Source organism: Sinohyriopsis cumingii, chromosome 4 (assembly GCF_028554795.1).
Source record: "Sinohyriopsis cumingii isolate HCF-2022 chromosome 4, ASM2855479v2, whole genome shotgun sequence".
NCBI lineage: Eukaryota > Metazoa > Mollusca > Bivalvia > Unionida > Unionidae > Sinohyriopsis > Sinohyriopsis cumingii.
This window is the reverse complement of record NC_142964.1, coordinates 101,942,592-101,967,380: the sequence shown is the minus strand read 5'-3', so window position 1 is coordinate 101,967,380 and position 24,789 is coordinate 101,942,592. Positions and strand designations below refer to the sequence as shown.

Below are 24,789 nucleotides of genomic sequence, written 5' to 3'. Positions count from 1 at the left end.
CAAAGTAATGATGAACAACTTTGAAACTTTCAACTGCAAACAAAGAAGCTCCCAACAGCACTCCATTCACCTGGCACCTGAGTGTAAAAACCCCATCCCACCACCACCCCCATTGCACTGCTATTGCATACCTGTGGATGAAAAGGTGCTGCACATGTTGAGGATCATTAGATATAAAATGTGTGAAACTAAAGCTATTTATAAGACTTGACAAATACCAACACTAGATGTATCTTTATATGACTATGTTTAAAATTTGGCTTTAAAAAAAATCTTCACAAATGTATCTAGTATATATTTGGCCTTTTGCTCCATCCCAAATCACACATACATATTACTTGTAGGTGCATGTGTTAAAAGAAAAAATTATGCAGGTGCAGATGCACTGTTTAAAAAGAATAACTGTAAGGTGCCAGCTGCTGTACAATCCAATCTTATTTTCATATTTGTGCATGACGTTTGGTTGACTATGTCAGACATTCCTTATATGCCATTATTTACATCTCTCTTACAAAGCCATAGAATCATGAATAAGACCTTTTAAGGGTTTAAGTTTGGTCCTTACACCAAGTATTTGGGTCACATGATTTCAAATGAGCAGAAACTACAAATGGATAATGCAATTAACTATAACAGACAGAAGCAGATAACATTATCTTAAGTGCAGTGGTAAATATATTTAATAAGCTGCCATTAAATTATCCAGTTTATTTTTTGTTGGTTTCCAAATTGTCACCAAAAAAATGACCAACTCTTAAAAATTTCAAACATAGTTCAAAACAGTCTCTACAAAATGTACGTAAAAGCACATGCACACAATGTCTTTATACCTGCATTTAAAACCATTTGTTACTGATGTTCTGGGCTAATAACTTCAACTTAACAACTACATGTTTAAGTGGTCAATTCAAAACTGAATGTGGATGTTTTGAACTTAGTCTCTCTCTTTTGGTGAAGTGTTGGAAACTAAATAACATTGTTTGTTTCAGTGGCAGCTGATTAAATACTTTTACCTATTGGTAATTACTATAGTCTAGCTATTCCTATCAGTTAGAGTAATTTCAATATATAGTTTTTGCTGTTCTCATTTTTGGAGATATATTGCCAAAATAGGTACATAAACCTTATGGAGTGATCGCTGATTACTATGTAACAACTGTTACTGTCCCTCTACTGTACATGTATGTAATACAAATAATTTCTTTTGTGCTTTTAAAGTCCTATTTTATAACAGTTAACAAATTACTAAACCTTTGAGTGAAAATGCTAAAGAAGGTTGCCCCCAGAAAGATGATTATTTCTAATTCCAGGGTAGGTAAACCTGACTAGATCTCAAATATATATATTCCTTTGGACAACAGATGAGTAAAATACTCTATACATACCATGTATATACTTACTTATAAGTCTGGTCCAACTGCAACCTGCACAGACCCAGATCTACTGTTGCATAATCCACTGGCAGATTAGGTTCTATGTTCTTTGTTTTAGTTTTTATTCATAACAAAACTGCTGAGACAAAGATGTCAGTTTATTATGTGACAGAAAGTCTGGATCAATGTGTAATTTGCAGTTGGACTCAACTTTTAAGCAAGAATATATGGTAATCTCCTCACCGCAAGGGTCCAACTTAATGACTTTCATTACTCAATTTTGATTAGGTATCAAAAACTATTTATTTAAATAAATATTTTATTTTAAAACTGTACGAGAACTGAGATCCTAATTATTACATGTGCAGCAATTATCAAGTACTAGATGGTGAAACCTGCTTAATTGAACATCTCCATAAAAATTACACCTGCTCATAAAGGGATAGTAAGTATTCACCCCTTATTTTGCCCGATATTTAATCTCTATACAAGAAACACTTGTCCCTAAGGACAACATTTTGGATCCACTGTGTCCTTTATAGATAGATTTCACTGTGTTGAGTATATCAACATGAACTGAATTGATCATTACAGTATCTTTTTTTTAAAAAAAATGCTTGAGCATGCATTTTCTTTTTAATAGACATAAAAGTGTTTATTTCAATAAAAAAAGAAGTATACAAAGCTCTCAAATGACTATGATTTGTACCAGTCAAATACAAAATTTAATCTGCAGTAACTAGCTGTATAACATGTAAAATTATCTGCATACCTCCTAGATATGCTTTACCTCAAAGAAATGCTAATCAGTCTATTGATTTATATCCCATATAAGAAGATATACGACACTCCAAATTATCAACCTTGTAATTTTACCCATTTGGTTCAAACATTTTGGAGGTCAATTATATTATACTTGACTCTACAATGTTTACTATTTTTTAGGAAAATCACTGGCAATTTTGTTCATACTGCACATGTTTTATTTAATTTCCATTCACAACATTAGAATATGAGAAAAATGCATTAATAATTTAATTTTAAAAAATTAACAAACAATATGAAAGGAATCCAAGGTATTTTATTTCTCAACCTAGAACTCTTTCATACACGATATATTTTGTGTTTTATTGTTTCAACTGCCCACAAAATGTATGTTTAACATAAAATTACCATATAGTTTAATATCAAATAACTCTAAAATGGCAGAATATCTCTTTGTTATACATATCTGTTGACAATCTCTGAGCTTTTGCTTATTAATAAACATATACTATACATTGCTAAGGTAGACTTTCCATTTAGAACATGCAAATTACATTACATGATTTTGTGTTGAAAAAACTCTGTCTTGGCAAGTCTCATTTTCTTTTAATGAAAAATGTATACATCTTGTGGTATATCATTGATACAGTGTATATATATATATATATATATATATATATATATATATATATATATATATATATATATATATATATATATATATATATATATATATATATATATATATATATAGAGAGAGAGAGAGAGAGAGAGAGAGAGAGAGATCAAAATTGGCATCATGGAAGAAATGGAAGAAAACACAAAATTCTATATTTATATATGAACAGATTGCAAAAGTCATTGTAGTTTAAACAATCAAGACTACAAGTGAAGCCTCAATATTTAAAAAAAAAAATTGAAGTTTTAAGATAAACAGCTAAATATAATTGTCCCTCTCTTATGAGACACCAATTCTGCACTGAAATGGTGGTCTAAGAAGGAGTAGCCTTTCAGGACAGGAGCAAATAGTAAAAATATACTATGGTACTTTTGTGTGTTGGGGAATGTGACCTCTGATCAGTGGGTGGCATCTTGTCAAGAGGGGAACTATGATAAAAGTATAATAGTCTAGAAAATGGCCTAGAATAATTGCCTTTGATGTGATAATCACACACACTTGCATATATGCATTTATTGAGTTAGAAGGAGTGGGGAATTTTGAAAAATTTCAATACTCACTCTGCAGTGTTTGCAGCCTCAAGGTCTGGCATGGCCAGAAAGACACAGTTAGTCAGGATAGTGATGATGATGAAGACATCAAAATACTGATTTGTGGCAAGGTAGAGAGCCAGGCGCCGCAGGATATTCCATGGGTAAAACACCATAAGGGAAGGAGTCGAGGAGAAGCGGTAGATGTATTTCTTCCTAAATCTTGTGGCGATAATAACAAAAGTCTGAAAGGAAAAAGAGAGACAACATGATGAAATATTGTTAACCTAGATAAATTAGGAGATGCAAGTTGGCAAGTTGGATGTGAATACTGTGAACCATGAATTTGAAGGACAGTTCTAGATCTCAGAAATTTAGTTTGTATGGTTTATTGGGGACATACAATTTTTACAAATGAATGCAGTGTTATTTTTAGGGGTCCATATGTGCCAAAAATGGGCACAAATCCAAACAGAAGTATTTAATATTTCAAAATTATGTTTTTTTTATCAACAGTTTTAGCAATTCAATTGTGTACAATTTTTAATTCTCATATCAACATATGTAACTGTATCTTCCCAATACAGCAAAGAGCTCAATAATCCCAATACATGTACATACATTTGACCAAAACAACCAAAACTGAGATAATAAACAGAATTTATACAAAATATATACCACCGTTATCAATAAATTAATTTTTTGCAATAAAAGCAGAACATTAAGCTCTCTTATATATCCCACTGATGGTATTTGATTAAAGCTTCCACAATATTTCCACTTGTACTGAGCAATGACCAAAAAGTAGACAAGAATAGTAAATTAACCTTTACCTTCGCTTAAATTTACACACATCAATTTTTGGTTTATTCTGCATGAGAAATCTAACAAAAATGCCAAGCAAAATCATCCACTATAAGTAGCTGACAATTTAATTAGCAAGGGTGGGTGCAATGGTCTTTTGATCTGAGATATTTTATGTTATTTTATCTCAGGATAATTAACTTTTTAAAAATAATTTAATTTATATAATATGGTGTCAATTTGCTATAAATCAGAGCAAGATATTTTTTCAGCAAATGAAAGATGACAATTTAAAAAAATATCTGGTGCCTGTCTGAGAATATTAAGTTATTGGTTTCTAATATAACTGCATTATACTGTGGTACATATCATGATATATTAGGAAATACCGCAGTGCAAATTTTTGTTGTTGGGGGGGGGGGGGGTAACCAGCTGTATCTGATAGTATCTGGAACCAGACAGAAAACAAGTGTACTCATAAATGTGGGACTTTTTAAGGCACTTTAGAAAGTTTATCCAAGCAGACAGATCCAGTGCACTGGCATTAATAAATATTAAATCATACTTGAGGCTTCAATTTTCTAATGTTTGGATGTGGCAAACAAGATCTGACTGACAGTTAAGGTAAGTGGACACAAAATCTACTGACTGACATTTCAAGTGGATGAATTGTTCTAGCTCACCCCCGGTGAGCTTATGAGTTGTTAGTGCCAGAGCAAGTCAGTGGAGATAGCCCTTCATCACATATCCATTTAAGGACTGGCCATTTTATTTACAGAGAAGGTGCAGGCATAATCTTGTGGAGATAAATAAAATATCTGGGCCCCCAAATAGCTAGGATAAATATTTTTGCACTGATTTGTGGCAAATTAATTACATCCATTATATTAGTTTCTAAATAAAATCAATTGGAAGAAGAAAAGAATAGTACTCTGATTCAAAAGAACACCTCTGTCCTCACCCATAATTAAATGGTCAGTCCTATATTTTCTAGCTTATTTGCTTGGTACATCAGTCCATTGAGTGTCAGACTCATAATGCAAGGGTCATACATTTGGCCAGCCCTGGTCATCTGTCTCCGTGTGTCTGAAGGAAACACAATTTACTCCCATTTCCTTGGCATATTAAAGCCAAACAAATTGACGAAAGAGCTGCTGAAAACCAATCAACATTGTTTGTCAACAAATGGAACTGTGTACAACATTAACCTATCTGTGAATAGTGTACATTCATATGCTATGAATAATACGCTTACAGATCAGAGCGTATGCTATTTGTTCTAAAATTACTGCAAACAAACAACTCATTTAAAAGTGCATTAAGCAGTCACAGACCAGGATCTCTGATGTGAGCAGCTGGTGCATATATATGTTTATTGTTGTTGTTGTTGTTGTTGTTGTGTTTAACGCCATATGTTTAAAAATACAGTATATCACATATTGTTGTCATGCCAGCATTGGTGGAAGCTTGACATAGTGGTAACATTTTGATGGCTGTATGCATGTCCATACATCAGCATGTCCATCCAGTAAATGTCAAAAACGTTTAAAGATTAAGCTAAATGTTAAAGTGTTTTTACTTTCCATCTAAACAAAAAGCATGCAGGCTCAAGACCAAGTTCGTGTTTTATATTAATACCACATTGGGAAACTTAGCAAAATCAAATTATTTAATGGTTGTCTAGAAGATTAATTTTATCAAACTATACAAAATCATATGGCGCACAAAGGTTGCAAGAATATACATTGAATATTTGTACAGGATTCTTATTCCATCACTCTATTTGCGACAATTCATCATGCTCCAGTGTTGTGACATCACGGACTTACACTTAACATCATGGCCTATTTTGGATGTATCATGCAGCAGTAATGGCACAATTCTCAAACAAGTTTCAGTTCAAAGCTTTGCCCTAAAGTAATTAAAGACCTTTATTTCAGTAAATATGGTATTTATGAACCAACAGCCCATCTTGCTGACCACCCCTTTACACTGGTCAATATAACGGTAAATTTTTTTGGCAAAATCCACCACCATTTCTTGTTTATTTTAATGGATGATCACCAAATGTTTGATGTGGTGAGTCATTGTCTTGTCTTTTATGTTACCACTATTTCACACTAGAAGAAATGGCGAGCTATTTGCTCAAGTAAATATCCTCACACCCACCTCTTATGTGTCCCAGTTCTTCGCCCCATGACAGAGACATAATAGACAAAAGTGAAACTTTCCAAACAATAGTACAAGTACAATGGTTGGTCAGCAAGCAGACGTTCTCATCATGACCTTAATATTTACTCAGTTTCGCAGCACTCCAATGAAAGCTGTGAGGATAGTTACATTCACAAAATACCAGAAAAAGTAAGAAAATTCAGTAACTTGTACAAAAATAAAGAGAGTACAAAGATTTTTCAATGTGCATCTTTATAAGACGTACAAGTTTCATAATGATCCATAATAAAAATTGCAAAACAAGTTGCATTCACCTGCAGGTCAAAAGGGTAATAACTCAGAAAAATTGTGAGGTCATAGAGATTTGTTAGGCTGCGATTCTTCATATGAAAACCATACCCTGCACAAAGTTTCAAGGCAATCCGCTGAAAATGTGAGTCTAGTTGCATCCATAATATTACGTCATCCTATAAACCCAGCTTCAAATTAACAAGAGCGTGAATTATAACAAAAATCACAGAGGCAAAATGATTTATTGAAAAGCAATCTCCACACGATGACCATAAAATATACCAAATTTCAGAGTGATCTGTCAAAAAACGGTACGATCAGTTACATGCACCGTCTTTTTTCATACACTGCATCCAGCTGCAAGACAAAAAGGGCTATAACTCTAACACAAACTGTATGCGGCTATTAATAAGTTTATATGATGATGTATAGTTTCAAGGTGATCGATCAGAAACAGGGAGACTCATTGCCTTCATAAGATTCTGTAATATATCAGGCTTAAAGTAAAAAAAAAAGAGCAAAAGACTCCAACAAAAATCGCAGGAACACAAATTTGTGGAAATGTGTATCTTCAGATGATGACCCCAACTTTTCTCATGTTACATGATGATCCAGTAAAATTGGTGAGACAAGTTGCTTTCATAAGATTCTGTTATACGCAAGTCATAAAGGGCAATAACTCTAAGGAAATATTGCAAGAACAGAATGAGTTACCAACATTTGCTACTTCCAATTAATACCATATTATGTACATTGTTTCAAAGCAATACATATAAAACACAGAACTATCTGTGTTCATAAGATTCTATCATACACTGATTTCAGTTGCAAATATGGGCAATAACTCTTATACATACTAGCTTAATTTCCCATCCTAGGATTGGAATTAAAAAAAAAAAAATTACAAAATAGAAATTAAAAAAATTGAGATCAGTGAGTTTTAAAGAAAGTTTGAACATAAAAATAAAATAAAGTATTACAACATTCGGGTCCTGCCATGAGTTAAACTCTCAACCTCCTGTTTGGCAACTGGGGCACACAGACAAATGTGGGTGTTTATAGTTAAGATTGTGGGAACATATGTGCAGTTTTCAAGTAATTGTCATAATACTTACTAAGTTTCATGGCAATTCATGTAAATTTTATTCTAATTTAGGTCCTACATGCGATGATTGTTGGAAAGATAGGGACAAAACTTTGTAATCTTGGCCAAATGATGGATCTTTTTAAGTATCTTAAATTTCAATTATCCTAATGGATCTTTTTTTTTTTGAGAAATAAACAATTACGCATGTTTTTGCCTGGTCAATTATTATTGGTGTTAGCATTAGCTGTGCCTCACAAACTCGTGTCCTACATAATAATGTTGCAAGTATGTCACAAAATTAGTAAAACAATCCTCTTACGCCATGTTCAGATTAGGAGAAGCAGCAACTATGGCAGGTCTAAGTTCTTATGTCAGCAATCATTCCAGAACAATGCCACTTGAAGCATTCGGAGCCTGATATGTTTAACCATTTATCCTATCAGATAACAACCAACTTCCATTCAGTTTTACGCAAGACTAATGTATATCACTAACATAATGACCGTCTATACTCAATTATAAGACAACTCAAATTACACAAAGGTCCTGATCTGCCGTAGGATAATGTACCTACAGATCAGGCTCTATGTTGTTTGTTCTACTGGTTACTCCTAACAACCTGCACAGACTGAGATCTTCCAGCGCATTATGTGGCAGCAAAGCTAGGTCTGTGAAGTTTGCAGTTGGACTTGACTTATAAGCGAGTACAAATGGTATGGTCCTAACATTTTTCATTCCTTTCTCCCATTTTTGATGAAATTCAGTTGATTATTTATTAATTCAGATGCATCAAGGCTATGTTAGGCACTAACCTGGACACATCCTATCCAAAATTTGGCACAGGTTAAAAGTGGCATAATTTAGAAATATTTGCATTGGAATGACAAGGTAATGCAAATGACCTGAGCTGAATAACACCTGTTGTATTGTCATTTTATTTCAAATCCAAGACACTGAACTCAATAAAAAGTTGATTTGCTTTGGATTTTTGTTGTTGTTGTTGTTGCTTTGAAGATTGGCTTAATTAGTGTAGTGATATCTTGAAGAGATGACAAATGTTGCACCTGTGTAATAATTTTTCTTTTTCTGTATCTGTATCCTGTACAAGTAGCAACACTAAATCATAGCTACAAAGTTTTGTTGCATTCTCCAGTGTGGTTTCCTCCAGTGAACAATTTATCTGGCAAGTCAGTGGTGTAAATTAGGTGTCATGTGATACCATTGGTGAATAATGTAAGGTTCAAACACGTATACTAGCTTGCCATATACACCACAAAATGAAGCTACCTTATGTTTCAGACACTTAAAATATATTTCTACATGTAAATCATTATTTCATCTGCAAAGACCATTTTTATTAAATTTTGATATTTTTTTATATTTAAATTTTAAAAATACAAAAAAAAAATGTCAAAATGCTGTGGAAAAGCCAACACCCATATTGTTGCTTTTTAATTAAGGTGCTCCTAAACAGTTTAAAATGGTATTTATAATCTTTTAATAATTGGATATTACAAAAGTATATCACATGTGGAACAGAAGTTTTGAAATCCATGGGCCACTACCAAAAATAAGAAACTGCATTGATATTAGCTATTTTAACATTTGCATGCAAACATAGAAATAAAAAAAAGAGTGTCGTAAAATCATATGCATCAAGGTACTGCTCTAATTAAGTTTCTATTACATTTTGTAATTTTTTCTGCATTTCTAATGCAATCCAGTGATCAATTTTCTCATTAATAGAGATAAACAGGGGTGAAAACATCTAATATATGTACAGCCTATCATACAAATATGTTTACTTTGCTAATGTTCAAAGGAACCTAGATGCATATGCAAGTGTGAAACTCCATGCAACCTACATGCATGCATTAGTGGTGGTGCTTCAAAGAACCTACATGCATGTGCTTGTGGTGATTAGGGTTGCCATCCGAAAAGCTCAAAAATAAGGAACACATTTACAAGCCCTTAAGAAATTGACATATTTTTTACTATTCAGTATGAAACAGTTCCTTAAAATAAGTAATTGGTGGAAACCCTAGAGGTGATACTTAATAAATTTTAAACAAATGCTTCAGTCAGTAGGTGACCCTATGAACAGAATGATGAAATTCTGTTTTTAATTTCATTTTTTTGTTGATGTACTGTCCACTTTTAGCGATTAATACGATCTCTTAACGTCTATTGCAAAATGTCAAGTTTACAAAGCAAACCTTAATGAGCTCGTGTAACCAGGGAATTTGTGATTATCTAATTGCATGCATTAATTTCAAAGCTGTGCAATTTTTAAGTTCAGAGAAGGGACTCCATGTCAAAAAAGGGATAAGGATATTTCATTCCTGACGTTCAGGATCAAAGAAGAACAAGTGAACAAATAAACTACGAAATCCATCTTATAGGTCAGTTACTACATTGATCAAAAGAAAAGACAGGCTTAACAGTGGTTAAATTAATGATTGATGACGAATCAAGGAAAGATGCAGCACTGGAAATGTTAGCAGTCGTACAGGTCCTGGTCAATCAGAATTTTACTTTTAAAAACACATACCTCCTAAATAAACTATACTGGCAAATTAGTCACTGATAACTGTTGAATAATGAAGTAAAATGATGGATAACAGACTCACACCTTCTCGTAGTATGTATAGGCAGATATAGACTGATATTTACACACTATGGGAAGTTGTGAGTCTGATTTATTTATTTCCAGCGATGTTTGTGAGATATTATTTTACCAAATACAAAAAATAGAATTTAATACTACCAGTTTAAGACATTGATAAAGTGCCCTCTCCCCATTAATTTGTATTTCCTTTGGAGGGGTGTTGGGTTGTATTATACAAATTCATGAAAATAGATAACAATTAAAAGCTGTAGATTGCAATACTGTGACTGATGATAGTACCAAAAAGGAATACAATTTTTTGCAAATATTCCATCCAGTTTTCTATCATATTAATTTAGTCAAGGAAACTAGATAAATTGATAATGACAAATAATGACGACCGAAACACCTTTTCTTTTTATTCTTTGATCAATCAATCAAAATTCACTTGACAACAAAATCATCTATATGCACAAGTTTCATCTGGTTCAAAGAGTTACTGAGTAAGTTCGTTTTTGACGGCGAGTTTCATTAACGGCAAGAAAAAAAAGAGCTTGTTGTTATAGGGTTTAACGCCATTTTTCAGCACAAGATAGGCTATACATGGCGGCCAGTATTAATGGTGGAGGATGAACTCCGGAAAGAACCACCGACCCACGAGAAGCTACCGGCAAGCTTTCTCACATACCCACATTGGCCGAGTCCGAGACTAGAATCGACGCAGACAGAGGTGAGATGGCAGTGATCCGTAACAGCGTGCACTTTAGACAACTTGGCCACTCGGGGCCCATACAAAAAGAGCTAATATTTGGTTTCAAACAGAACTGTCAAGAAAATGTTTATTCAAGAGCATGGAGTCTAATTCTGGTATAGAAAGCTGGTCACTTTATGCGTTGGAAAAATACGGTCTGCTTTATAGCTATGTTCATCTCCCAAGTGTGTGTATTTAGTTTTTAACAATTTTTCAGTCGTATCGCTACGACGTCTGCAGTGTAACAGTTTTTAGTGATGTCTAGCACTAGGGCATCATGCCGCAGACATGTAGCATGGTGTTCCACCCAGTCACATTATCCTGACACCAGGTCGACCAGTCCTAACACTAACCTTTTAATGCTGAGCGCCAAGCGAGGCAGCTGTTTGTACCATTTTTCAAAAGTCTTTAGTATGACTCGGCCAGGGTTCGAACCCGCGACCTCACGCATCCGAGGCGGACGCTCTAACCACTAGAGCGGTCATCATTTTCTAAGTGAATGTGCGTGGTATGAAGGAAGCAACCATGCATCACTCGTATCATCGAACCAATACACGGGCGGATTTGTTCCATGACCCAATACAAGTCTACCATAATAGAGATATGTTAGTTTTTACAACAGCTATATGTGTGCACTTATTACTGTTTTATAACACATTTTCTTTATGAAATTAGCAGTGTAATGCTTGCATTATCAGCAAGTGTCAACACTATAGAACACATAATGAAGTAAAATTGATTCTTACAGAAAATCTATAGAATATAAAGAATTACCTGTAAAGAGTTCTGGGCCAATAATGGAATAATTGTGCAGGAAATGCTTAGTGTACATACAGGTGATATAATGTCATTATCACCCCTGTGGAGGCCCGGTGGCTCAGTAGTTAACGCGTGGGACCAGTGACCAGAAGGGAGTCGAGTTCAATACAAATCAGCCTGAATTAGTTACTGTGTTATGCCATTGGACAAAGGCACTATGCTTTACTTGCTTTAGTACCAATAACCTTCAACCTACTGATGTGTCCTAAAACACCAAACTAAACCAATCGCTTCATTACTATAACACATAGCAATAAACAATTGTTTAAAGGAACCCGTTAACTCAAGTGCATCTGTGCGTTTCTCAGTATAAACGCTTTTACTGGCTTATTAGAAGCCACAGTAACACAGCTGGAAGAGCGTTGGACTCGTAATCCAAAGGTCACAGGTTTGAAACCCCCTCACGTCAGCCTGTGTTGTTTGCATTGGTGTGTCCTTGAGAAAGGCACTTAGTTCCAATTTCCTTGGCAGGACGTAGCCAACAATTTTATTAAAAGTGCCCTTCAAACCAACAAAAACAAATCGGGGCCCCGAGTGGCCGAGTGGTCTAAAGCGCTCTCCGTTACGGATCACTGCCATCTCACCTCTGTCTGCGTGAGTTCGAGTCTAGGATTCGGCTAATGTGGGTATGTGAGAAAGCTTGCCAGTAGCTTCTCGTGGGTCGGTGGTTCTTCCCGGGGTTTTCCTGGGTTCTTCCTCCACCATTAATACTGGCCGCCATGTATAGCCTATCGTGTGTTGAAAAATGGCGTTAAACCCCACAATAACAATAACAACAAAAACAAATCAAAAGTAACTGTCACAAAAGACTGTAACATTACTGAGCTTCCCAAAAAGTTGGAGAGATGGGGAAGATAGAAACTCACCACATATCAGCGTAATAATTATAGTATAGTAGTATAATATCATCATAAAGTTTCACTTCAGTGCAGCAACTGTTGTCGAAGATATGAGTCTTTCAAACATTTTAACACAAAACTTTAATAATATTTTTAATAATGAAACGTGTTTTCTGCGTATGCAGGCGAGACAAGCAAGACTCGTCGTATATCAGCGTATAACTCATAAACATATTAACGATTTTCTAAAACTCTGACATCGTTCACCATGATTATTAATCAGGTGAGACCGACAAGACAGGAACTTCTAGCATATCATGGGACAAACTCAAGACTTGGTGATATTATCAACGAGTTTCACTTGAATGCAGCAAGATGTGTGACTCAGTCGAAGAGTGCTGACGGCGCCGCCGTCGTTATCGCCGCCAGCAGAAAAGTGACTACTACGAGTCATCATGAAAAACACCTTCTAAACTGAACATGTGCTAAGCACAAATGTTAAATATTTATATTTTCTTCCGTTTCTTTATCATTCAGAGATAAAAGCATTAGCTGGATGCATACTGCTCAACAGCTTTTAGTCCAAAAGTGATTCTATATTATTTCAAATTCTTTTAAAGCTAATTACCCTATGTATTAGTTTATATGTCCAGTCCAACTTCAAACATAGACCATGACTTGCCGATGCATAATTTCGCCGGCAAATCAGAGTCTTTGTTGTTTGTTAGACTGATTACTCTAACAAACTGCATAGACCAAAATTCGCCAGCACATCATGCAACGACATATCTGAGTCTTTGTACAGTGCGGTTTGCTTTTGAGGTCGGACTTACAACCGAGTATTTATGGTACCAATAACTTGTAAACTAAACAACGCTGGGCTGCTGTTTGACTGAACGTATGAATGACAGGTTTGAACCCTTCTCATTATCATCGACCATTTCAAACTAGCATTAAAATGGTAGTGAATATAGACATATAACATCTTACTGAGGACACTCCTCTAAAAATTACCGTAAGACTTTAATTTCAGGAAAAAGTTTAAATTTTGACGTAGCGCAAACAAAAACATGATTTTAAAAGAAACTACCGTTTAGGTATACACTCCTCTTTTTTTAATATTCGTATGATTGTTTATTTCTAATACAAAATGGGTAATATTTGGTTCAACACATAACACATGTACGTACTTTGTTTTTTTCTTTTAAACTACAAAGGGGCATATCCACCTTTTTCTCTATGAAGGTTTCATTAATCTGCGAGTTTGCTTGACTCGTATGCTTCAATTTTACCATGGCGAATTACCGCCAGTAAAAGAACATAATCTGTTCGTTATTTGGAAAAATTCTTTTCAAAACAAAGAGAAAAACAAAACATTTCGTAATAAAGACAATGTATTTTTTCAAAATAATTAACACACTTTAGTTATTTGCAAAAGATTTGTTTATAATGAAATGTACTTGTTTTTCCCAAAAGTATATTTTCCCAATAATTCTGTTTGTATTTTTCTTCTTCTTTCTTTCTTTTTCAAATTTCATAAAGATCGTGTTGGAGCAACGAAACTATTCCGATAATAAAAGCATATATTTTCAAAAACTAAAACTCATTTCGCTATTCATAAAAATTATATTTTTATTATATAAATATACTATTTTTAAACTTCAAACTGATCTTTACCAAATAATTTTTAAAAGCTTAAGTTAGTCCGAGAACATAATTTTCGAAATAACGAAACTATTTCTTTCTCTTGGTGGCGGTAATACACCGCCGAATAAAACAGTAAACATTTAGTAGAACTCGGCTGAACACCTGATCGTCAGTGCATCTGCCCCTGGATTATGTCACTGTACAAAATAGAGTGAATATGGTTTTCTTTCAATGTTAAGTTCTTCAAAAATACAAGAAGCCGCCTTTCTTTCTGGTTCATTAAAGTGGGCGTTCTGCAAGGAATATTTTATCTATATCGATGGTCTGTATTTAACCTTTAGAAGTTACTACTGCATTTGTATGGGAAGTTATGAACGATATTAGACTTTTAAAGCGTTAGGAGTATCTCTCAGAAGAAAAATGAGGGCATATTTTCCTGTTCAAATGTAGTAACATGTTTATTGCATATATATATATATATATATATATATATATATATATATATATATATATATATATATATATATATATATATATATATATATATATATAAAGATAAAATGGGAGACGAAACAGGTTTATATCCGAATCTATCCTTGAGATTTAAAAAAAATGAGTATATAATAAGCACGTTACTACATTACTATTTAGAGGCGACGCTTGTAACGACAGTAACGCAATGTATAACTAGACATTGAATCATCATCAGAAGCACGCCAAGGGATTATTTAAATTACCTCATCGGAAACATGTATTTATCGACTGAAATAGATATTTCTTTTCAATTCATTATTTATTTAATAAGGAAATACTATTGGAATCAAGATAGTTTCATTTGTGTTAATTCCAGGCGAATACACAAAATTATGCAAATAAGCCTCAAGCAAATATACAACCCAGTGTTCACATGCAGTCCACCGAAGAACTTGGTAGCGTGCTGTGCACGTGACGCATGTGTTTTCAGTTAGAAAGACATAATTATTTGACTAGCAAAATACATTTATTGTTAAAACGAAAGTGAGACATGATAATACTTTGATCACTACTGTCTTTGTTTGCTCCTTGACAGTTCTTATTTAGACATATCAATACTAGTAAATACGTTTATTGTGTAAGCACATTATGTTAACACTGGTCATATTAAGGATATAAACGTTCTATAAAGCTGAATAAACTATTCTATTCTGAGCTAATGGAGGAAAAAATAAGCATATATTTAAACTGATGTGTAGTGATGTTGAGAATAAGCAGTTTGTTTTGAACTTGCACTTATTCAACGAAGTGTATACTATTAATTTCAATAGTATAACACATGGGTAGAAAGTAGAATTTCATATCGTTAATGTCGTTAAGTGGAATCATCTATAACGCTCTTATTTAATTGGCTGAAAGGTACCAATCATCTTAATGCAAAACATATATATACAAATACGAATCCCTCCGTTTCGAAATGGTGTGTGTGTGTGTGTGTGTGCGTGCGAGTGTGTGTGTGATTTGGATTTTTAACGTAGCTTTAACGCTTTTTCGGTCATAACACTACAATGTCTGCAATGTGCCAGTTTACAGTGATGTCTAGCACTGGGGCAAAATGCCGCAGACATGTAGCATCATGTCTCACCCAGACATATTATCCTGACACCAAACCGAGCAGTCCTAACACTAACCTCTTAATGCTGAGCGCCTGGCGAGGAAGCTGTTAGTACCCGTTTTTTAATTATAAAAATAGTCTTTGGAATGACTCGACCGGGGTTCGAGCCCGCAACCTCTCGCATCCGAGGCGGACGTCTAACCACGAGGCCGCCAGAGCGGTCTCTAAATGGAATGTGCTTTCTGTTAAGAAGCTTCGAGTTTGTACTACATAAGAACAAATTTACTAAACTTGACTTATTTACTACTGTTTTCAAACGCATTGAGAAATGAACGTGTGTTGAAATACATTGTTACTTCTTTTGAGTGCATTCAGGTGTATATACCCATTTTGGTGATTACACCGTGTATTTTGGACTAAAGACTTCAAAAGAACACGGGGTGGCCGAGTGGTCGAAAGCGCTCACCGTTATGGATCACTGCCATCTCACTTCTATCTGAGTGGGTTCGAGTCTCAGGCTCGGCTAACGTGGGTACGTGAGAAAGCCTGCCAGTAGCGTCTCGTGCGTCAGTGGTTCTTCCCGGGGTCTCCCTCCACCAGTTATGCTGGCCGCCATGTATAGCCTATCCTGTACTGAAAAATGGTTTTAACCCTACAACAACATCAAATTAACACACCAGAAACCATACATGGTAACTAATTCTAACCGACTGGATGGAGTACCTAGATTACATTATTTACAATTACAAGTAGGTAAAATATATTCAATCAACTGCCATTAGAAAAACAAACAAACAAACAAAAATTCCCAACAAAACCCCGAGTTATTATTTTTTTTCTAACCCCAAAAACATGACCAACATGATGAAATCCAAGATATTCACAATCATTTTTTAACTGACCACTTAAATATTACTGTTGCAAAGTTACACCAGTATCGTCCGTGACCGCTATGGCTTGAATACATGACCAATATGGCGTAAAAGACATGTGTATGTTGTACATTTATATGGGTTGTTTCAACGCAGCTTAAATGTTTTGGACAGCGTTATTTTTTTAATACGATTTTTAAATTTGTAGTTTTTTAGTGAAAAATTGGAAATAAAAAAGGCTGTTCTAATAGCATTTTATTAATTATTTTTACCTGTTAGCAACTGACTGCAACGGTGGCCTAAGTGGTTAGAGCGTCCGCCTCGGATGCATGAGCTCGCGGGTTCGAACCCCGGCCTAGTCATACCAAAGGCTTATAAAAATGGTACAAGTAGCGGCCTCGCTTGGCGCTCAGCATTGAAGATGTTAGTGTTAGGACTGGTCGGACTGGTGTCAGGATAATGTGACTGGGTGGGCTCATGATAGCCTCGTTAAGACTTAACATGAAAGCATTAGTTAAAATAACATTAATCAATTTCTCTTAGTTGGTATTCTTATTGAACACAATCTCAAAATGGAGTGATCTTACCAAAATCCTTACAAATGGGCGGAATTGACACATACACACACACACTCAAGAAATTCTCGAGAACACGGCATGAATATTAATTTTAGAAGGTGCTGAATAGTCCACATTGTAAAAAGATATTTAAGGTCAGGAATGACAGATTTAAATAATTTCTTTTAGCAGCTATTTAATTCAACAACTCTAACCTTAAAATACGTGGTTTTTAAAGAATGGTTTTTAATCCTGTATTTACCGTTACCTCTTTTTTTGGAAGTAAGACACAGCTACGATATGAGCTATATTAATGAGAAGTCAAATCCTAAAACGTCAATATAACTTCCCATCCCTATCCCCAATGCACCGCATTTAATATGCACTAGAACTACTGAACAAATATGTTACATTTGTGATATATTTGAAATAACGCCACTTATGGTGCTCATTGTTGCTTAAATCTGTAAAAAGCCAATGAAATACATGACATGACGAGTTAAAGTATCAAATGAAAACGAATTTTTGCTGGATCAAAATCATACACAAACATCCATCTGTCATACAAGAAAAATATCACCTGTCTCAGGAGCATTGTCTGAAATAACCATGACAATTTTAGGCAATTAGAACCAACGTAGAATTCATGCCATTTAAAGCACAACAAAACATGTCACACTGGTGATACTCTGATATAAAAAAATTAGTTCTCTAAAGACAATTGTCATACAAGATGTGTTGTGACTCTGACACGATGAACTGTTGCCTTGTCATGACAAACATCAGTACTAGCATGATGAACTGTTACGTTGGCATGAGTCACCAGACAATCAATACATGTTACTTTACATGCCCTAGCATGATAATGTAAACCAAGTAAATAGAAGATTACCTTAAGCATATTAAACTATTGCCTTAGCATGAGAGTGTTATATTGCCTTAGCATGAGAGTGTTACCATAACAATGGATAGACTATAGACCCAGCATGACAGACTGTTGCTTAATCATGAGTTTTACCAGCTATAGAAAAGTGATTCCCAAGGATCTGTTAAGGTGGCAAAAAGTTATTACAAGGTGAAAACGGAGTAGTGAGGTTTAGAAAGAATATTTTTGGGGGGTCGCGGCCCAAAACAGGTTCGGACCCACTGCACTTGCATGAAAGACTGTCGCCTTAACATGATAGTGTTACTCTAGAAAGAGAGACTATTGATCTAGCATGATAGACCGCTGCCTTAGCATGATAGATTATTGTCATAGAATGATACAATGTTGTCTTAGCATGACTGATTATTGCCCTAGTATAATATAGTTGCCCTAGCATGATAGACTGTTGCCTTAGCAGGATAAAGTATTGCCCAAGCAATTTACACTGTTGTCTTAGCATGATTGATTATTGCTCTAGCATGCTACACTGTTACCTTGGCATGACAGATTACTGTCCTAGCATGATATAATGTTCCCCTAGCAAGATAGACTTTTGCCCTAACATGATAGTATTACCCTAGCAAGATAGAATATTACCCTAGCATGATAGACGTTTAACTTAGCGTGAAAGCTTTACCCTAGCAAAACATACCATTGCCCTTGCGTCATAGACTGCTGTCCTATTAGGTATGTTTTGAAAGCAATAAGGCCAAAAAATATGTTTCTAATTGCACTGGTTTTAAAATTAGGGTAGGTAAATAATTTTTCTAAAATTTTATATATATTATATTGATTTTTACATAGAATTTACTAGGCGCTTTAAGTACTAGGCAAAACAAAACTAGATGCACAAATCAATTTCGGAATTATTTTTATTTTTTATTTTTTTACGGGGGGGGGTACTGCTAGGATTGGCATTGAAAAACAGGGACGGTTGGCCGACAGGAAACATGCATATTTTATTTCTTTGCCTAATATGTCTGTATTTGCTTGTGGTAGGGCCGGTAAATGTAATTTAGTATGTTGGTACTTACTATAAGGAAATGACTTTTGCCTCTTTGACAAAACTGGAATTGCGTTTTATCAGTATAATCGATCAGACTACTTATATTTACTAAAATATATAGTGATAACACACACACACACACACACACACACACACACACACACACACGTGTGTGTGTGTGTGTGTGTGAGAGAGAGAGAGAGAGAGAGAGAGAGAGAGAGACTGCTGTATCAGTGTATTCTGTGACCTGTACTACTACACTGGTTTCCTGCTATAATTATATCTTCTTCATAACAATACAATCGATCTGGTAGGCAAATATTGCTGTTGCCCATGGGTACTGTCACTGTTTGCAAAATAAATGTTTCGCAAAGAAAGGAGTCATATAAAAATAAATACCTTTTATGTACAAATATGTAACTCACAATGAAAATTATATCGAATGTCAGCTAGATTGACCTATCTTCCTTTAATTTCCTATCATCTTTAATGCATACAGCATACAGAATTAATTCTGAAAATAATCTTTTTATTAAAATAAAAGCAGGACTAAAAGCTTGACATATTCGAAGACTATTATTAAAAAGAAACCCATAACATATGGTTTCTAATTAAAACCATCTTTCCATGTTGCTATTTCTAAATATAAAAATGGATCTCTTCATTTACTTGTACCATGATAATCACAAGACCTACGTCAACGTACTATGTCCACAACAGTGCATTTATAAAACTGAATACAAGGGGAGACACTTTTGTTAGTACAATTTTTATTCAATGGCCTTGGTAAAAACGATTCCTTGTGACTGTCATGCTTAACAGGAGCTTAATGAATTAATTTTGATTTACATGGAACGTCCATTATAGGTAAAAAGAAAAAAGAACTGCGCACACTACCATTCAAAAGTAGAAACTTATCTGCATCATGTATGTATTACGAGTACAACAAAACTGCAAACGTAAAAGCATTTAAATAATCAATAGCTTTTCTAGGTAACAGATGTGCAGTTTCTGATCTCCAGTATTACTTGTTTCTCAAATATTAATAATAATAATAATAACAATAACAATAACAGTAACAACAACAACAACAATAATAATAATAATAATAATAATAATAATAATAATAATAATAATAAAATATACAACTCCAGCAATAAATATGTTAAATGTATTTTATAACACATTCCTAATTAACATTGTTTCCCCCAACCTTCATTATTTTATATAACATCCAATGAAACCATCTTGAGAAGGACACCTTCACAGAAATGACAAATGTCCATAAAATATATATTAAAGAGTCCCTAATAAATTCGTCTAAAAATCAAGTTTTTTAATCCTAATGTCCAATGTTGCTGCATGTCAAAATAACACTGCACCTTGTCACAAATCGCTAACTGAGATTTATTATTTTATTCTCTATCACATTACATACAAGATGGAAATCTGTTTTTGAATGTCCTTTATAGACAAGTTTCTATTACTCCAATTATCCGTACACTGTATTATCTGACCCATTGAATTTCAAAGTCCTTTGGTACCTACAGTGAAAATCTGCAATGTGACGAACTTGTGATGAAATCAAAATTAAAATTATATCTTTATATTTGCATCATACGTAAATATTAAAATTAAATAATGAAACTTAACATTACTCACGCAAATGTGACACAGTGTCATCAAGAACACTGCACGTGAATAAAGAAAGCAAACTTAGCTCTCTTTTTTCTAGACGAGGGTTAGAATGTAATAAGTGGTGCTAGTGCATTATACTATCACTGTTTGCTTCTATGATTTAAAACTGAGGACTTGGACTTTTTTTTTAAACAATGTTTAAACTGGAGGCATAAATTGGACTTACTATACGAATTGTGCATGATATTTGACAATGTATTTAACTTTTCAATTACAGAAGCAAAAATTAGAGAGAGCTATCCTGAAGCTTTCGTCCTTAGGCTAAGGACTTCATCAGCATACTGATATGATCTATAATGACTCCACCAATAAATGGAGCGATGTTGACAGTCAGAAGAGATGACATCAGTCGGCTGATGAAGTCCTTAGTGTAAGGACGAAAGCTTCAGGTTAGCTTTCTGTTTTTTGTGTATGTAATTGAAAAGTTAAATACATTGTCAAATATGAATATTACTAAACAGTTAGGCTATCACCAAAGTAATTGTGCATGATCTATATAAACACTAGATCTTTCAAGGATCACATTAATTTCAAACAACTAAAAACTCCGTATTGCCACGTGTTTGCTGTTTCATTCCAGAATAAACGTTTCATATTGAACTTTATACTTAGACTGAGACTGGTTTTACATAAAGACTGAGACTGGTTTTACATAAAGACTGAGACTGGTTTTACATAAAGACTGAGACTGGTTTTACATAACTCTCGTTGCATATCTTTTGTACAAAATTCACAGTAAACTAATTTAACTCAAACTAAACCCTGTGTTCATTTCACAAGATCCAACAGCATACAGCTCAAGAATGATACTTGGATTTTACGACGGCATATGCTTTGAAGTATGTTCAAAGATTTACAATTTGGAGAATAAAAATTCAATGCACGGTTCAATGGTGACTTTGTCACGCTGTCATTAATATTCAATACATATAAATTTCCATTCAATGCCATCATCTTTATTAAAGCAGAATCATGAAGATTGCAGATAGTATGCTATTTTCTGATTTTTCTCTTTAATCAACGCTCCACAAATTATGCAGTGCAATATTTTTTGTTTTGTTACTGTTCTTGTTCATTCTTGTTTCGGTTATCTGTTTACAACGGATTTACCTGCTTTTGATTGCACATCATTTTAATTTTGTTTTGTAATGTGTTTTTTTTGTTGTTGTTGAGATTTGTAGGTGACTATATATCTACTGATTTAATCTCAGATTTGTAAACCTGAAACCAGGTATTTGACAACTCCATTACTATTATCAATGATCACTGTGAAATTTCCTACATGCAAACTTATCGTTCCTTTGCAATTATAAAGTTTAGATATTACAAACAATTATAGCTTTAATTTCACACAGAACATTTTGTCAGTCTATACTCATTTATAAGTCGAGTTCAAATGCAAACAACACAGACCCTGATCAGTTGTCACATAATGCGCTGGCATATCAGGGTCTATACTGTCTTTTCTCCTGATTATTCCTAACAAACTACATAGGTCCAGATATGCCGGTTCATTATGCAGCATCAGATATGGGTCTCTGCAATTTACAGTGAACTTATAAGCGAGTAATGACGGTATGTTAAAGTTGGTAAGTTCTATAAATTTGTATCTTAAAATATTCGTACTCTGGTGCCCTCACATGGTTCTAATTTAGCATTAAACTAGAATGTTATAATTTAAAACTCTCAATAGCCATACAAAACTTATCAAGGGTAGATAGATACAAGATACACGCATGGAACATTTAACACTTATCATTTATACGGTAGTTCTCTGGGAGATGGTTTTGTTCGTTTATGGGAGACTTTCCAAACAACACACATGAAATAAATACAGGAATTCTTTATTAGCTTCCGTGAACTTTCAGTGCTGTCTTACATTTTCAGAGTCCGAAAATCAGGGAGTCTACTTCTTGATCCAGGAGATATCGTATGTTTACACCGCACACTTAAAATGTTCCATACTTTGACCTTAATGGTAAATAACTGAAGCTACATGTTTACGGGTATGAACACTACATGATTATTGCCTATAAATAAGGTTATATGTACACTGTTGCATGGGAATGGCATACAGGCTTATCATATCAATAAATCTATATCAAAGCTAGTCCAAATTGTGTTCACCATGAAACTCAAGCCACATTCTGGAAATCTGATTGGATGGCGTTATTCTTTCATCCAGTAGAATAGCTGGACTTGAATCTAAAATATTTCTTAGGGCAAATGTCATCGGGTCTATATGTTTTTCTTGCAACTGTGAATATTTAATGTCTCGTTTAAGGGGTTCCCAGATCTCATCAAAGACAGATAAGAACAAACATTTATTTTACTTCACTAAACAATGTGCTGAATCATTGCCAGAGGAAATGAAGTTAAAGGAATAATTTCTAAACTATTCTGAAGACAATAAACAAATGAGTTCTAAATACATTTAGTCTTTTGCTGATACAAAACGAAACAAACACCTTTGTTTGCTAGATGTCCATCAAGAACCAGACCATTTATTCAGTAGAAACTAAATGTTTAACGTACTATAATAATTCGTGCAGCTAAGCATCGCGAATGCGATCCGCATTTGTAGCTTAGTGAATTTTCACGTAACTGTCTATAAAAGAAGATAAACTTACCTAACTCGTTAAGTGCACGAATTATTTCAACACCATTTATATCAACATACAGACGAACACCACACATTCGATACATGTTCATGAACTTTTTTAATATTAGTACGAGTAATCCGCCATGTTGGTCCTGGATATTTTGTAAATGTCCATTTTTGCTATAGGACTGATCGGTTGGTTATGAAAACTTTCACATACAACTAGTAAACATCGTATGCATTATCATGCTACATTAAACGATTTTGAATCTACACGTAATGTCTCAAAGTGGACTATGTTTATCGTTGGCACACGACGATTCCCACCATAAAAGCTCAGTCCTGTATCAAAAATGGACTGTTGCAAAATGTCAGGGCCAACATAGCAGATTACGTGTATAGAGATCACTCTTTTTCAGTATGTATCGAATGATTGGTTTCGCTCTGTATGCCGATGCAAATGGTGTTGAAATTATTCGTGCGAAGAAACGAAAATTCTGCTTATTTTACCTACATTTCCAGACGCTCAAGCGAAAATTTACAGAGAGCTCCAGACGCGGATTATCACTCTCGATGCTGACCTGAACGAGTGTGTGTGTGATTTGGATTTTTAACGTAGCTATAACAATTTTTCAGTCATATCGCTACGATGTCTGCAGTGTGTCAGTTTATAGTGATGCCTAGCACTGGAGCATCATGCCACAGACATATAACATGATGTCCAAACCAGTCACAAATTATCCTGACACTAGGCCGATCAGTCATAACACTAACCTCTTAATGCTGAGGCCAAGCGAGGCAGCAGTTAATACCATTTTTGTAAGTCTTTGGAATGACTCAGCCGGGGATCGAACCCACGACCTCCCGCATCCGAGGCGGACGCTCTAACCAATATGCCACTAGAAAGGTTTAGTCGGATTGGATTAAAGTTAATAACTTCATCATAAAATAATAATTTTAAAAAATCTGGAAACTTTTGCATGTCCCTACCCCCTTTGGTGAAATAACAAAAAAATATGAGTCCTGGATGTAATACATCTTATTGTCAATGTCGAGATGTGGCTTCAAAATGTGCACGTGGTAAGAAATACAAGCCTTGATCAGCAGGCACTGTATATGTATTAAAACCGTTCATTTAACTATCTTAAATCATCTTCATTTGTATGGCAGAATAAG

At 34.5% G+C, this 24,789-nt stretch overlaps 1 protein-coding gene across 1 annotated transcript in view; it reads right to left on the bottom strand.

Moving 5' to 3' along the window:
* The window catches only part of LOC149801793 (sodium channel protein 1 brain-like), a 181,705-nt gene that overhangs the window by 144,104 nt on the left and 12,812 nt on the right, over positions 1-24,789 (bottom strand). Inside the window, exon 2 of the mRNA XM_089956848.1 lies at positions 3,378-3,592. Coding sequence (XP_089812974.1) covers positions 3,378-3,592 — 215 coding nt within the window. The remainder of the gene's footprint in view (positions 1-3,377; positions 3,593-24,789) is intronic.